At 39.2% G+C, this 16041-nt stretch overlaps 1 protein-coding gene across 1 annotated transcript in view; it reads right to left on the bottom strand.

The window, feature by feature from the left end:
• Positions 1-10843: 10843 nt before the first annotated feature.
• STAT4 (signal transducer and activator of transcription 4) overlaps positions 10844-16041 on the bottom strand; it is a 155828-nt gene continuing 150630 nt past the window's right edge. The window contains exons 21-23 of the mRNA XM_043994671.1: positions 14828-14894; positions 14093-14201; positions 10844-12093 (exon numbers count right to left, since the gene is read on the bottom strand). Coding sequence (XP_043850606.1) covers positions 12067-12093; positions 14093-14201; positions 14828-14894 — 203 coding nt within the window. The 3' untranslated portion in view covers positions 10844-12066. The remainder of the gene's footprint in view (positions 12094-14092; positions 14202-14827; positions 14895-16041) is intronic.

Below are 16041 nucleotides of genomic sequence, written 5' to 3'. Positions count from 1 at the left end.
TAATAATAGCACCTACCTCCCAGGGTTGTTGGGAGGATAATTGTAAAAGCATTTACCACAGTTCCTGACCCATGTTGTTTTTTGTTGTTGTTCAGTCCTGTCCAACTCTTCCCAACCCCATATGGGGTATTCTTTTTTTTTTTTTTTTTGCGGGGCAATGGGGGTTAAGTGACTTGCCCAACTGGTAAGTGTCAAGTGTCTGAGGCCGGATTTGAACTCAGGTACTCCTGAATCCCGGGTCAGTGCTTTATCCACTGCGCCACCTAGCCACCCCCCATATGGGGTATTCTTGGCAAAGGTACAGGAGTGGTTTACCATTTCCTTCTCCAGCTCATTTTACAGATGAGGAAAATGAGGCAAATAAGGTTAATCGACATGCCCAGGGACACTCAGCTAGTACATTCTGAAGCTGGATTTGAACTCATATCTCCCCTGACTCCAGGTCCACTACTCTATCCACTAGTCCACCTAGTTGCCCACCTGGCACATAGTATTTGCTATATAAATGTTAGCTCTTTTTACTATCATTATTCACTGCACCACCTACCTGCACCATGTAGGCTAACTATGTTAGCCTCCTTAAGTCTTTAAGGTCTGCAAAGCCCTTGAAAGTTTTCTCTTAGTAATTCATCCTGTGGAGAGAGGTGCTATTATTATCCCAATTTTACAGAAGAAGAAACTTTTGTTCTTCTGCCCTGCTTCTTCTCTTTCCTCTTTCCTGCATGCAACTTTTATCCCACTGGTTTTTCCAAAACGTTGGTCATGGTTATTGCCCTTACCAGTGTAAATGACATTTTATTAGAATTAAGCTCTGAGTCTAGCTGCGCTGAGAAGTTCCTTACCATCTTAACAACAATTCCATGGTCATTTGTTTGGGGACAAAAGAGTAGATGTTCATTGGCAACAGGAAAGAACACTGGAATCTTAGAAATAAGTATCTGGAAATATCTGGATCATTCATCCACCCCTATATGGAACTGAGGGACAAAATCTCTTTAGTTTTTGTTAGACATTTGTAAAGTAATACTTATTTGTGATCCTTCCTTCATTAACAGCCTGGTGAAGGCCATTTATGTAACAACACAGTCAAACTCAAGAATGTCTGAAGGGATTGGAAGCTTCCAGAATAACCAATCTGTGTGATGTATGTGTCAGAATACTGTTATAGCTCAATTTCTTGGAACTGTGGGGAAAGTTAACTACTTGAAATAAAAGTGGTAAAGTAGGATAACAATGCTGAGGTCTTCAGAACTACAACCTGAAAAGTTTGGCTCAAGAAGTATAATGTAAGAGGATAGAAAAATATGATTCAATTCACATAAATGTGGTTTCCATAACATTTTTCTGAGGTTCTTCTCCACTTCAGAACAAGGATCTTTTGACCATTCCCTGTTGTACCACTGGGTGATGATGACTAGCTGGCATTTTTATAGCATTTTACAGTTTGTAAAGCACTTTATGTGTTAACTCATTTGATCCTCACAAACAACCCTTATGAGATGGGTGTTAATATTATTCCCATTTTATAGATGAGGAAACTGAGGCACAGAAAGATTAAGCAACTTGCCTAGGATCACAGAGCAAGTATCTGAGGCAGGATTTGATCTCAAGTCTTCCTGTTTTCTTTCTACTAAGTAGTTACTGAGGCAGAACTGAGTGTGAATACAAAAGATGCATGCACATGAAATTTTACTCTCTTCCTTGGCAGCAAGTGAGGCAATAATTCCTGTGAGTTGTTGGGAGTAGAAACTTCTTCCCCACCTTTCCTACATGTGTCTGTGAATGCATGGCACCTCTGCTTCTGTTGTCTCTTGTGTCTATTCCTTCTTGATCTTAGATGAGTGTTTTTCTTGAGATGGGAACATCTCAACAAAGCAGGTTATGACCTTGTGACCTTTGTAACGTCAGAAGAGGTCCAGCAATTGGAGTCCATAGCAGAGGCTGCTGGTAGCTACAGCAACCAAGTCTGGTGAGGAACCAATCATGACCATCAGCTTGCTTGATGTAAGGGAGTAACCCATCTCTTGGATACACTACACCCAGTGGTGAACTTGGTAATGAGTCCACTTTCTCCAGGGAAAGAGGGGATGTACAGAGGGGGGAGCCTATGCCTCCAAGTTTGTTGAAGTTCAATATTTGGCATATGTTCTTGGTAAATGTCCCTTTATAAAAGCTATTTGATGTTAATTAGTATTAGGGGGCATATTAACTGGTTAAATAATATTAGGGGCATATACTGCATGGGGGTTTGTGATTGATAGTATTAGAAACCCCAACTGCTTAGGGTTACCCCCTAGAACTATGAATGGAGTAGCAGCCAACAGCCATGTGGAAACCCAAGCCCCCGATTCAAGTAAGAATTGGAAAGTAGTCTCAGAGGGCTGCTACATATGGAATGTCAGAATTAATTGGGACCAACTTGAACTTATTCAGAGTTCTGGTACAGTACTACTACTACTACTGACCTGAGGCTCCTCCCAGAAAGGTAGACTCACTTTGAAGGTCACACAGTTGGTATGTGACAGAACTGAGATGAATAATAACATTAATACTGAAGAAAAGAAAACACTGAAGTCTACTTTTATGTTTTCTGTAAAGTTACTGGGATTTTCTTTGGCCTTTATTCACTAGAGTTGTGGTAACCCACAACAGAAACGAAAACAATCAGTAAATGTTTACCAAGGTTTAATAGAAAAAGCCTAATAAGTTTAAAAAAATTTTTTTAATTTAAAAAAATTCAGTGCAACAAACATTTATTTGATTTTTCCAGTTACATGTAAGGGTAGTTTTCAACATTCATTTTCATAAGATTTAGAGTTCCAAAATTTTCTCCCTCCCTCCCTTTCCTCCCCCCTCCACAAGACAGCAACCAATCTGATATAGGTTATATATGTACAATCCATAAGTGCTCTTTTTATCAGTTCTTTCTATGGGGCTGGATAGTATGCTTCATCATTAGTGCCTTGGGATTGTCTTGGATCATTGTATTGCTGAGAGTAGTTAAGTCATTCACAATTGCTCATTGAACAATATTGCTGTCACTATGCCCAATGTCCTCCCAGTTCTGTTCACTTCACTCTACATGAGTTCATATGAGTCTTTCCAGGTTTTTGTAGGATCTTCCCGTTTGTCATTTCCTATAGCACAATACCATTTCACTACAATCATATACCACCACAGCTTCTTCAGTCATTCCTCAACTGATGAACATTCCCTTGATTTCCAATTCTTAGCCACCACAAAGAGTTGCTATAAATATTTTTGGTACAATTTCCCCCTCTTTTCTCTTTTTCATGATTATTATTGTTAACTGTTTCCCTCCATCCTATTCCCTTCTCCATGATATTTATTCTATTATCCATCTTCTTTCACCCTATCCCTCTTCATAAGGGATTTGCTTCTGTCTGTCCCCTTCCCCAATCTGCCCTCCCTTCTTTTGCTTCTCTCTCTTCATCCCCTTCCCCTCCTATTTTCTTGCAGGGTTAGATAGATTACTCCACCCAATTGGGTGTGTATATTATTCCCTCCTTGAGCCAATTCTGATGAAACTGAGGTCTTTGAGCCAATTCTGATGAGTGTTAGGCTCATTTACTGCCCAGATTAAATAGATTACTCCACCCAGTTGTGTGTGTGTGTGTGTGTGTGTGTGTGTGTGTGTGTTAATCCTTCATTGAGGCAACTCTGATGAGATTAAGGTTTTGAGCCTATTCTAATAAGTGTAAAATTAATTTACTATTCTGCTTCTCCCCCATCTCTTCCCCCCACTCCATAAACCCTTTCCTGTTTCTTTGATGTGGGATTTCACCCCATGCTACCTCTGCCCTTCCCCCTCCCCCAGTGCATTCCCCTCACCCCTCAATTTTACCCTAAAGATGTCCTCATGGGGCAGCTAGATGACACAGTGGACAAAGCATCCACCCTGGATTCAGGGTGATCCCAGCCAAAACCTGACCTCAGACACAAGACAGTCACCCACTTCATGACCCCAAGTATGTCCCCCAACTCCAATTTTTTATGGTTCTCTAGAGTCTTTTATTTGAAAGTCAAATTTGCCATTCAGATCAGGTCTTTTCATCATGAATACCTGAAAATCCTCTTTTTCATTGAAGCCCCATTTTTTCCTCTGAAAGATTATAATCAGTTTTGTGGGATACGCGATTCTTGGTTGTAATCCCAATTCCTTTGCCCTCTGGAATATCATATTCCATGCCCTCCAGTCCTTTAATGTAGAAGCTACTAGATCTTGTGCTATCCTGACTGGGGCTCCACAGTACTTGAATTCTTTCTTTTTAGCAGCTTGAAATATTTTCTCCTTGACCTGGGAGCTCTGGAATTTGGCTATAATATTCCTAGGTGTTTTGCTTTTGGGATCTCTTTCAGGAGGTGATCAGTGGATTCTTTCAATTTCTATTTTAACCTCCTGCTTCTAGAATATCAGGCAAATTTTCCCCCACAATTTCTTGGAAGATGATATCTAAGCTTTCCTTGATCATGGTTTTTAGGTAGACCAATAATTTTCAAATTATCTCTCCTGGACCTATTTTCCAGGTCAGCAGTTTTTCCAAGAAGATATTTCACATTGCCTTCTATTTTTTTATTCATTTGGATTTTCTTTATCGTGTCTTGGTTTCTCATATCACTCTTCCATTTATTCAGTTCTAATTCTTAGGCAATTATTTTCATCAGAGAGCTTTTGTTTTTGGCCAATTTGACTTTTCCATTTGGCCAATTTGACTTTTCAAGCTGTTGACTTTTTTCTCATGTCTTTCCCGTATTACCCTCATTTCTCTTTCCATTTTTTCCTCTATCTCTCTAACTTTATCTTCAAAGTCCTTTTCGAGTGCCTCTATGGCCTGAGACCAATTCATATTTTTCTTGGAAGCTTTAGATATAGGGTCCCTGATGTTGACATCTTCCTCTGAGAGTGCATCTTGATCTTCCTTTTCACTAAAGAAACTTTCTATGATCCTCAGCTTTCTCTGTCTGCTCATCTTGCCTTTCTTTTACTTGACTTTTAGCTCCTTAAAGTGGGGCACTGTTTCTAGGCTGCACTATCCCAAGCTTCAGAAGGGCCCAGGTGTTATGATTTAAGGAGGAACAGGTTCTTCACTCACCTGGCCTGTTCCCTGGTCTGTAGATGACTCCAGACCAATTTGCTAATCAACCAGCTTTGTGTGCTGTGGTTGTCAGCTCCAAGGAGCCTGTGCCCCTCCCCTGCCTGGGCCACTGTGAAAAATCCAAGTTCTGCCTCAGCACCAGCAGAGACACCTGTAATCTCCCCCCCCTGCCAAGGGGTCAGCCCTCTCACCAGATTGTGAGCTTAGTTCCAGACTACACTGGCACTGCAGATGATTCAGAGGCTCTAGGGGATCTCTTTCTCTGGCAAGGCCTGCCTGTGACTGGATCTGTGTCAGCATGACTGTGGGGTTGGGTTACACTCCTCTCTCAGCACAGCAGCTCCCTCCTTCTGACTTTCCAAGCTGTCCTTGGTTGGAAAATGATTTCAGCACATTCTTCTGTGGATTTTGCTGCTCCAGGAATTGTCCTATGGCATTATTTGGATGTTTTTTTGGAGCGATCATGTCATGAGGTCGAGAACTCATTGCCTTTCCTCTGACATCTTGGCTCTGCCCTAGAGGTCCTCAGCCTCTGCCCCGGAAGTTAAGCCTAATAAGGTGTTTTTGTTTTTGTTTTTTGTTGAAGCAATTGGGGTTAAGTGACTTGCCCATGGTCACACAGCTAGTAAGTGTTAAGTGTCTGAAACTGGATTTGAACTCAGGTCCTCCTGACTCCAGGGAAGCCTAATAAGTTTTAACATGATTTTTTTAAATGAGTAAGGCATGCACTTGAAAAGTAATGAAGAAATAAGTGGTTTTATAAATCAAATTACATTTTTCCATCAACAGTTAAGATATGGTTTAATTTCAGATCGGTTTTCATTTGTCCATTCTCCTAAACCTTTAGAATTAAGCTTCTGTGTCCCCCAAACTACACTATTCAGTAGAGATGACTCAGTTGTTCAGTATAGAGCTCCAGACTTTTAAGTTGGAGAGAACAACTTTGTAATTTGTTTTGAATACCAGGATTCCTCGATAGAGGGGTTCATAAAACCCTTGGAATTATTATAAGGTTGTAGGGGGAATGGGCTAACTGTATATCAGATTTCCCTTCTATTGCTTTTGGACACAATGGGTCAGATCTCTTGGTATATTACTCATTTACTTATTGTAATGATTGGAATGATGCCACCTACTGGAGACTTACTATAGGAAAGCTCCACCATGAGGAAAATGCCTCAGAGGGCAAGGCCATGTGGCTTTTCCTTGGTGTCAGGAAGTGATGTTTGCTCATGGGTGCTGTCTATTAAGGCTACCAGCCAATCAACTTGAGGGGCCTCCTATTTTCTGGGAGGAGACAGGAAGGAGGAAAGAGGGCCTGCGTGGAAAGCTTGGTCTCTTTTGGGTTCCTGACTTGATGGTGGTGGCGGCCGCAGAGGACTTCACAGGAAATTTGAGGAAAGATAGGAATGCCAGGCTGTTGGAATTCTGTTCTCAATCTTTCTCTTTCTATTTTTCAATAAACCCTTAAAAACCTAAACTCGTTTTATCAGTGATTTTAGTCAGTTTCCCCCAAAACTGGGGGAACAGATTAGAATCCACATTTAGAATTTTAAATTACACATTATAATGGCTCTAAATGTTGAACAAGATTTGATTATACCCATAATTTAAACAGTGCAATAGTTTCTAGACCAGCACCATCATGGAAGATGGTGTGCTTATAAGGGAATCAGAATGAGACAAATGGTACTATGCCCTTAACAGAAATGAAAGTAAGGAAAGGTGACTTTCAAGCTCTTTTCATTTGTTACATGTAGTTTATGGACATTGGAAGTTTGTTTCTAGTATTGACAATGAGACCTTCATAAAATCCTTTGGGGTTAGTCAGCTGTATGTCTAAATGATAGACCTAACTAAGGCCAACTACTAGCACTCTATCTGGAAAAGAAAGAGCTAAAAGAAATGGTCAGTTTAATGAGATGGAGTGTTTGGTGGAGAGCAGGGGAGCAGAACAGATAAAGTTAGATACCTGAATTTCTCTTTGCCCAGATTTTTGTTTCTGCCATGGCACCTTTTGTGGGGTGGGAATGTGGACCCTATCCACATGTTGTTCAGTTGTTTCAGTCAAGTCTGACTCTTTGTGAGCCCTTTTGGGGTTTTCTTGGCAAAGATACCGGAGTGGTTTGCCATTTCCTTCTCCATGAGGAACTAAGGCAAACAGGGTTAAGTGACTTGTCCAGGGTCACATAGCTGTTGGGTGTCTGTGGTCAGACATAGGGGGTAATTTAAAATAATTGATTCAGCCTGATTAGTATAATTTCTAAGCAGAGGTTATTTTTAAAAAAATTTTGTGTTTCACATTTAATTTTCTATTAAAACATCTTTAGTTGGCTATGCTAGAAAAGGGTTTTAAGGAAAGGAAATTCCCTGCAAAAGAAAATATTGCATAAGTTTCAGGTACTTACCATAAAAAGGCAATTCAATCAGCAGTTTTAACCTCAAATGTTACTTCAAAGGTTTCTTACTAAAACATTTTTATCTTTCTATCACACACACACAGTGTGTCTCAAGAGTCTAATTGCTTGATAGTTATTAAAGTTTAAAACTGCATTAAAATTTTTGGGAATAGCATATAAAAAACAGGAATAGACTGGAGCCTTCAGGGTATTAGTTAGTTTTATGGTCCAGATTATTTCAGACTTCTGGCCCTAGAAAGGGGCTATCTGATGACCAACATTGGGCATATGACAGTGTCACATGTAACAAGGTGGAAGAAAGGTTGGATTGAATCTGATTGACTTCATGAAGCAGAACTATGAACAGCAAATAGAAGGTGCAGGTAGAAAGATTTCAGTCTAATGTAAAGGTGTATAATTGAATCTATCAAAAATGAAATGGGCTTCCTTGGGGGGAGAGTGTAGTTAGCTTTCCTTCACTGGATATTTTTAAGCAGAAACTGAAAGGCTAAAGTCTTACATTATAGAGGGGATTCTTACCCAAGTAACAGAAGAATAATATGGCTTCTGGGGTACTAACCAATTCTTAGAGTCTATGGTTCTGGAAAAACCAGAATATTTTCAGATCAAATGAACATTTCTTAAGATATAAATATAACCTCTGTTTGATCACTATTTTGACAACATATTGCTATTTCTGTGAAAGTATAATCTATAGTAAACTTCAAATGTAAGAGGAAAGCTATGTTCCAGACCGCCTCAGATAAAAATCACTCAATCCGCCTCCTCTGCAATTTCTAATCTTAGATTTAAGAGTTACCTAGAGCACTGAAAAGTTAAGTAACTTTCCCAAGATCATACAGCAGGTATGTGTCAGAGGTGGACTTATGTAGTAGACACTCCCATGTTTACCCCTGCTGTTGATTAATTTAGGAGAGCAGTTCATTTGGATTGTGTTTCCATTAAAAAAATAATAAATCAACCTACTAAATTACTATGTGGGTTATTCATATATTTTGACCAGAGAAATATTAGATGTAATGGGAGTAACAGAGGAGAGCACTAACTTTTTTTTTTTTTTGTTGTTGTTGTTGTTGTTGTTTTGGTGAGGCAATTGGGGTTAAGTGACTTGCCCAGGGTCACACAGCTAGTAAGTGTTAAATGTCTGAGGCTGGGTTTGAACTCAGGTCCTCCTGAATCCAGGGCCGGCACTTTATCCAGTGTGCCACCTAGCTGCCCCTGAGCACTAACTTTTAATTAAATGTCTGTTATTTTTTTTTTCCACAGTCACTGAATCAGCATTGCAATGACTTTGTATAACTGAAAATTGATTTCAATTCTATTTTTAAGATTTAGTAAAGCTAGATTTGATATTCCCTTTCCAGGTTCCTTCCCCTTGTCAACTTCACCCAGCACCCACATCCTGTAGAAACTTACCTAAAGGTCAAGCTTTCATCTTGTAATTACTTCTACCTTTGTAACCCCACCCATCACCCACTTTCCAGAGAAACTTGGGCTATCTTGGGCCGAGTCTCATCAATGTAAGCTATTGTAGCAGCTCCCATCACTTTAAGACTTCTCCCATTGCCTGGGAACCCTTGTCTTGTGACTTAAAACTTATGTCTTGAAGGAGTTTCAGAAGGGGAGGTCCAAATGAAGCAATCTCATTGCTTTCTTGGGGTAGACATCCCTCAAACTCACCAGTTGGCCTGAAGTCTGTCAATTATCCTCAGTCAGGTTTAACCCATTTGCTGGGGTGTGGCTGCTTTTTATGCTACAGCCTTGAAAAAGTCTCAGCAAGTCCTCATACCAGATGTGCCAGTCTCCCTGACCACCCTGCTGGCGGACTGGACAGATAAGAACAATTTGTTCCAGTGACCGTGAAGGGGGCTGAAGCAGATACTGTGGATCACTTAGAGTTTGGCCAGCCATTGAAGATGTCAAAGCCATCCACTCCATCCTGGACGTTGCCAGGCATGTTGACTTTTGTCCTGCTACTGGACTTCAGTGACTAAAAGAGAGAGTGTGGCTATTCTGTGCAACTTTGCCTCACTCACATCTCATTCACCCACAAGCCAAGACGTAACCCTGTGATGTCAATAATTCTCTTGTCTCTCAGTTTACCTTAATTTTCTAACATGACAACTTAAGGAGTGACTTGGTGGAGAAGTAAGATGGAGGTCTAAAGAATAGGGAAAGAGAAATACTGGTTGTATAATGGATTTACAGCTGACATTTTGGAGTTTGTGTTTTATACTTAGTTCTGGAGTGGATAATGAGTTGCATCTGACTTTTTGTGACCTTGTGGATCATAGCATGCCATGCCTGGGGTTTTCTTGTCAAAGATATTGCTTTGCCATTTATTTTTCCAGTGGATTAAGGCAAACAGAGGCTAAGTGACTTGCTCAAGGTCACATACCTAGTAAGTGTCTGAGGCTGGATTTGAACTCAGGTCTTTCTCACTCCAGGCCTAGCACTCAATCCCGAGCCACCTAGCTGCTGGAATTTATACTAACATCAAGTTAATCGAAGAGTGAGTAGAAAGAGTACTGGATTTGGCTTGAATCTCCACCCTACCACTTAATTCCTATGTGACTTCAGTCACTTAATACACCTGGGCCTCGGTTTCTTCATCTGAAAAATGGAAGGGGTGGTGAACTAGCTCAGGGCTTCTTGAACTTTTTCCACTTGAGACCCCTTTTCTCCTGATAAATTTTTCCACGACCCCAAGTATATAGTTTTATAAAATTGGTATACATAATCTTTTACTGTTGCCAAATTTTTCACCCCCCCCACATTGAGTTATGGGGTCATAAACCACAGTTAAAGAAGCTTTGAACAGATGATCTCCAAGGTCTTTTTCAGGTCTAAAATTATGATATAGAATCACTATCAACAGTCAGTAAGAGAGACATTTAGGAGATTGTGCAGTGAAGCAGCCTCCACTTACAGTTCTTTGTCCTGACACTCTCGTGGGTTACTGAGAGTCTTAACTGGGATCTACACAGAACTAAACTGTCGAATGAAGAGGAGATGCAGACTCTTGTGAGCAATGCTGGCTCAATCTAGTATTCTATAGGTAAGAGGGGTCTCCTGTGTTATCTTGACATCTGAGTAGATCTACCTGCTCACCTTCTCTTTTAAGCACTTGATACCCTGAATAGGAAGAGTACCAATTTTCAAGTCAATTAGAGTGATTTTTTTAATTTTAAAAAGACTACAGCATTCATGGCATATTCTAAAAACAAAAAATATTTTATTTATATTTGAAATGATATATATTACAAACAGTAGAAAAATATGTACACTGATGCTTATGCCATGAATTCCTAGAGAAATTATGCCTCATCCCCCAGAATACCTACATAGAATTCCGACTGAATAATTACCAAAAAATGGATTAATATATTTTTCCATGGATTCTACAAGTAAAAAAATAAATGAAGAAATAGCTGTATTGAATTGTGATGGGGGTAAAAGGTGAGAATATGATAAATCTTTAAAATGTGAACTTCATTTTCATGGTTTTTTTTTTCTCTCAAGCCCTTACAAACAAATGGAATGAGTGATGCTGATCACTACCCCTGTATTGAGACCTTTTTAGAACCAAAGATCATGACAGGGTTGGAAAAAGCATGAGCAAAATGCCTCTCCCACCACATTCCAAGTTGATTCATTAAGTGTGCTCCTGGGGTGAGCAGAAAAGTCCCTTTCAATAAAATATCCATTAGATCTTGTGTAGAGGACTTCTGGAGCTTGGAAAGCCCCCTTTGGCAAATGGCTCTTTACTCTGGGATTAAAAGTACAACTACATTGACTATCTGAGACTAAACAAAATAAAAATTTATCCTAGACCAGGGATTGAACTATAACCTGTATTTATCCTATCCTACAAATAGTAGTTGTAGGAATTGTTCTAACAACAAGTAAAAACTGTAACCTGATTTAGTACAAGCATGAGAATAGGCCATTGAAGAACTGTCCCTTATCTGAAGTCCTGAAGCCATGACAAAGATAAATTTCCAGAAAGAAAATCCTAACATGTAAAGTTCCCATAGGGTGGAGAATGGGGAATAGCCCAAACAGACATAGACACACCTGGGCCAGCAGGTGTGCTAGAAAGTAGGTAATATAAGCTCTTTGAGGACAAGGTTTGTCTCACTTTCACCCTTTTCTTCCCAGTGCCTAGCACTGGTGGGCACTCAAGAAATGCTTGCTGATTGGTTGATGAAAGAAATAAGAAGCAGAAATAAGTGGATAGTATACAGAACAACACTGAGAACAGCTTACAGTGTTAACACCCTGGTTTCTTAAAATTGTCTCATCTCATTTGCTGAAGTTTGTTTTTTTCAAAATTTCAAGTGTGCTGCTCCCAAATTGGGGGCCATATTGGTGAGAGGAGCTCTGTGTGTCAGCCTTCCAGAAAACCTTTATTTATGGAACTGTAAACTTGCTATTTGGTTCCTATTGAAAAATGTATGTAGATGCATTTTAGAAAATAGTACTTTTCAAAAATTTCCCAGTTCTTTTAGGCACCAAAGAATATTTCATCAGTCAGCAGAACATGGAGAGCTCATCTAGAAAAGGAAAATGAAAATTGTTAATTTTGAGAAAGTCATTAGAGAGAAGAATCATAATTTTCAAATCATTTCATGAAGCCAATAAATAAAGCCCTTCTTTTAAACATTAACTTTCTCTAGAAACTTAATTAACAAAAGGAATTGGGGGTCATTTAACTTTTTTTTTTTTTTTGCTGGGCAATGAGGGTTAAGTGATTTGCCCAAGGTCACACAGCTAGTAAATGTTGAGTGTCTCAGGTCGGATTTGAACTCAGGTCCTCCTGAATCCAGGGTTGGTGCTTTATCCACTGCGCCATCTAGCTGCCCCCAAGGGGGGGTCATTTAACTTTAACAAAGTTGTCATAGTAATTTTGAGTACATGCCACCCTCATAAAGAGTATGTTAACCAGTTGTTACCCTTATCCATAGAGGGAAGAATAAGAGAATATAGGTGGAAATTTCAGCAGATAAAACTACAATGACTTCAACAGGATTGACACAAGGTCTCAGCAGAGACAAATCCTGGGTTCCTCCAACTTAAACAGAGATGGATTCTTGATAACAGGTTCTGTGCTCTATTTACTGAGAGCATTTTCATGGTGGAGAACATTTTGCTTATATGAAGTTTTAGTCCTGTGAAATTTCAGGACAATATTTAAAATGTTTATTTGGGAAGTAAAAAGAGGTTTTTTTTCCCCCCATATTAAATCTGTTTTTTGCATTCTCTGTACACACTAATGATGAAAATGATTTTTTTTAAAAAAAGAGGAACTTATGCTTGCAGAAAAATTAACACTCAATTAAGATTTTTAAGAATCATACGATCATATATTTAGAGCTCAGAGGGACCCCTGAAAATGGACCTTAGTCCAATTTCCTCATTTTGCATATGAGTAAACTGAGGCCCAAACAGTGTGGACTTTCCCTTCCAGGAAATGGTCCCCAAAAGGATCTATCATCCATAGTAAGGCTTGAGAACAGAGATAAAAGCAGGCATAATCAAGGTCTCTCTTAGATTTTTATGGCTGTGACCTATGTTGAAGAAACAAATATTGTAAATTTCTAACTTCAGCTGCTATGAAATATCTTGTCTAAGAGAGATGTGTCCTGATGAGGTACGTTAGGGTTTGGTGATCTTAGGAGAACTAGGATGACGGGAGAAAATAGCAGTTGGAGACTTGTTCTATTAGGTTAGGGACTGTTTCATTTTTTTTGTATCTGTATCTCTATCATGTGGCACAGAATAGGTGTTTCATAAATGCTGTAGATCCATTAATTTGTTAATTTGGAGTTAAGGAAATGGTATTCAGGCTCCTGGCTGCTGTTTGTTCATCTGTCACATTGTGGCCTTTGTGTATTGAATCTAAGGACCTAGATCACAAATGCAAGTGCAACAAAACAAAACAAAACAAAACCCCAACTCTACCCCCAGAATTCCTGTTGATTTTTTAATGGAGACTCTATCTTGATTTAGAAATACTTGACTTTTACTGCTTGAGTGCTTTGTCCGATGGATGGGCCAGGCACTAAACTGGAGTGGTAGAAATGAACATATCGCCCTCTGGTGGCCATCAAGATAAAGACTTCAAATCACCAACATAAAATGAAATAGAGGTTTCTGCTTTTGATACTGAAACTGATTTTGAATTAGTCACATCCAGCGGTGTGCTGGTAAATATTTTAAAATTGCCTGTCCTGAAAAAGTGTATGCACAAAACACTTTTTACTTTAATCTACATTTATTCACATTTCCCCCATCATTTTCTTATGTACAGTTAATCAACAAAACAATAAATGAAGCCCTGATTTGTAACATTTGTTCATTTCCAGAGTGTAAATGCTCACACTGAAAATCCAGCAATTGGCTCTGGTAGGCGATGGCACTAGCATACCCCGGGTGAATATCTCATACCATGCATATGAATTTGTTCAAAGGTTTAAGCTTCAATCCCCTCCTTCTACACATTCTACTGCATTTGAAATGGAATTGATCAGAAGTGAGAAATTGACAACATACAGCAGTTTCAATGACTGTGGGGCTCAGGTGTTCTCTCAGCACTGCATATACACTTGGAGACATGGGAAGGAGGTCTGATGGAGAGCGTGGCTCAGTAGAATCACTTCGGCTTAGAGGGGGAAAAAAATAAGAGAAAATTTGGGAATTAAATGTTTACTGTAATTTCCTGGGTCATGAACCTGATTCTGAAGGGTTGTCTGGTAGGTTCTATTTATGTTTAGCACTGAGATACCCAATGCATCACTTGTCATTAGGGTAAGGTTTTTTATTCATTTGAATAGGGAACTCCCAGGTGAGGAAACTCCCATTTCCAATGCTCAAGTGACTACTTTATAACAAGTATATCTCAGAGGCTTGAACCCAAGTCTTCCTGGCCTCAAGGGTGGCTCTCTACCCAGCATACCAAGCTGTCTCTAGACTTACATTAGGGCATGGAAATTAAATGTCAATACATGACATATAACATGGTAACTTGGTGTCCCTAATAATGATGTAGATTTGGTCCTCTTTGAGAATTAAAAATCAACAAAAACTATGTAGGGATGAAGCCTTGGCTTGACCTCCTCTACCCCAAGTCTTAGCTTTAGGCATTGCATTGAAAGGAGACAGTGTGTTTAAAATGTTTTCTCCTCAATTATAGTTATTATAGTTCCATCCTCAGGTGCTTCTAAGGGAATACATTTATTTTTAGCAAATTCAATGGTAAATATTTCACATATGATTAAGATGACTCACATTGTTGAGACAGGGATAAATACAGAGGGAACGTAACCCTTGTCACCTCTTTCAGTGGGTCTTGAAACTGGGGACAAAATTAGAAAGCGTTAGAAAAAAATGGAAGCAAATTTAAAGTTTTAGAACTTCACAATTTAAAAGAAGTCATATGGCTAGATTAGTACAGTGGAAAAAACAGTGAATTTGTAGTGCTAGGCATTAGACATCAATTGAACAGTCAATTAATAGTCCATCACTTTGGCTCTCAGAGTAATTTTGAATCACAACAACCGTAATAGAACATGACTCAAAAACCCTGGATTTTTTCCTTAGATATAAGCATGCCCTAGTAGTTCTGTTTATATTTTCACAACTTTTATAGTCATTACTTTGTCACCTTAAAAATTCCTGTGAGACAGACCCAAGTTTACGCAGAAGGAAAATGAGTCACAGGCATTTTTAGATCAGCAATTCTCAAAGTGTGGTCTGGACCCCTAGGTGTACCCAGGACCCTTTCACAAGGTCCATGAGATCAAAATTATTTTCGTTGTTGTTTTGTTAAGTGAGGCAATTGGGGCCAAGTGACTTGCCCAGGGTCACACAGCTAGTAAGTGTTAAGTGTCTGAGGCCAGACTTGAACTCAGGTACTCCTGACTCCAGGGTTCGTGCTCTATCCACTGCGCCATCTAGCTGCCCCCGATCAAAATTATTTTCATAATAATACTACAACATTTTAACATCTAACATCATAAATATATATAAATATATAAATATAGTGTGTATATAGGTGTATATTTCATATAAGCAACAGCTCTTTGGAGTCTTTGGTAATTTTTAACAATATTCTAAAGAAGTTCTGAGACCAAAAAGGTTGAGAACTATTGTTGCAAAGCATTCTCACACCCTCTAGGCAAGTTTGGCTGTAGTTCAAGCATTGCTAGTTGCTATTCCTGCACTAGTCTGTCTGTGTAGGCAACTCCCTAATAACAAAAGCTGCTGGTGCTGACTTTGACTCAGCTTTACAATGTAGTTGTTCACATTGCTTTGGGCCATGTAAAAAATGTTTGTACAATTCAAAGGATCCATTTCTTCCTTATCTATAAAATGAAGAGGCTGGTCTAGATGATCTTAAAAGTTCCTTCCAGCTCTAAGAGACTATGGAAGAGGCCATTGGGTTATTTTATTTTTCTTTCTTTCTTTTTTTTTGTGAGGCAATTGGGATTAAGTGACTTGCC

The sequence above is a fragment of the Dromiciops gliroides genome, chromosome 3 (assembly GCF_019393635.1).
Source record: "Dromiciops gliroides isolate mDroGli1 chromosome 3, mDroGli1.pri, whole genome shotgun sequence".
Classification (NCBI taxonomy): Eukaryota; Metazoa; Chordata; class Mammalia; order Microbiotheria; family Microbiotheriidae; genus Dromiciops; species Dromiciops gliroides.
The sequence above is the reverse complement of the archived record's forward strand: the minus strand, read 5'-3'. Positions and strand labels throughout refer to the sequence as shown.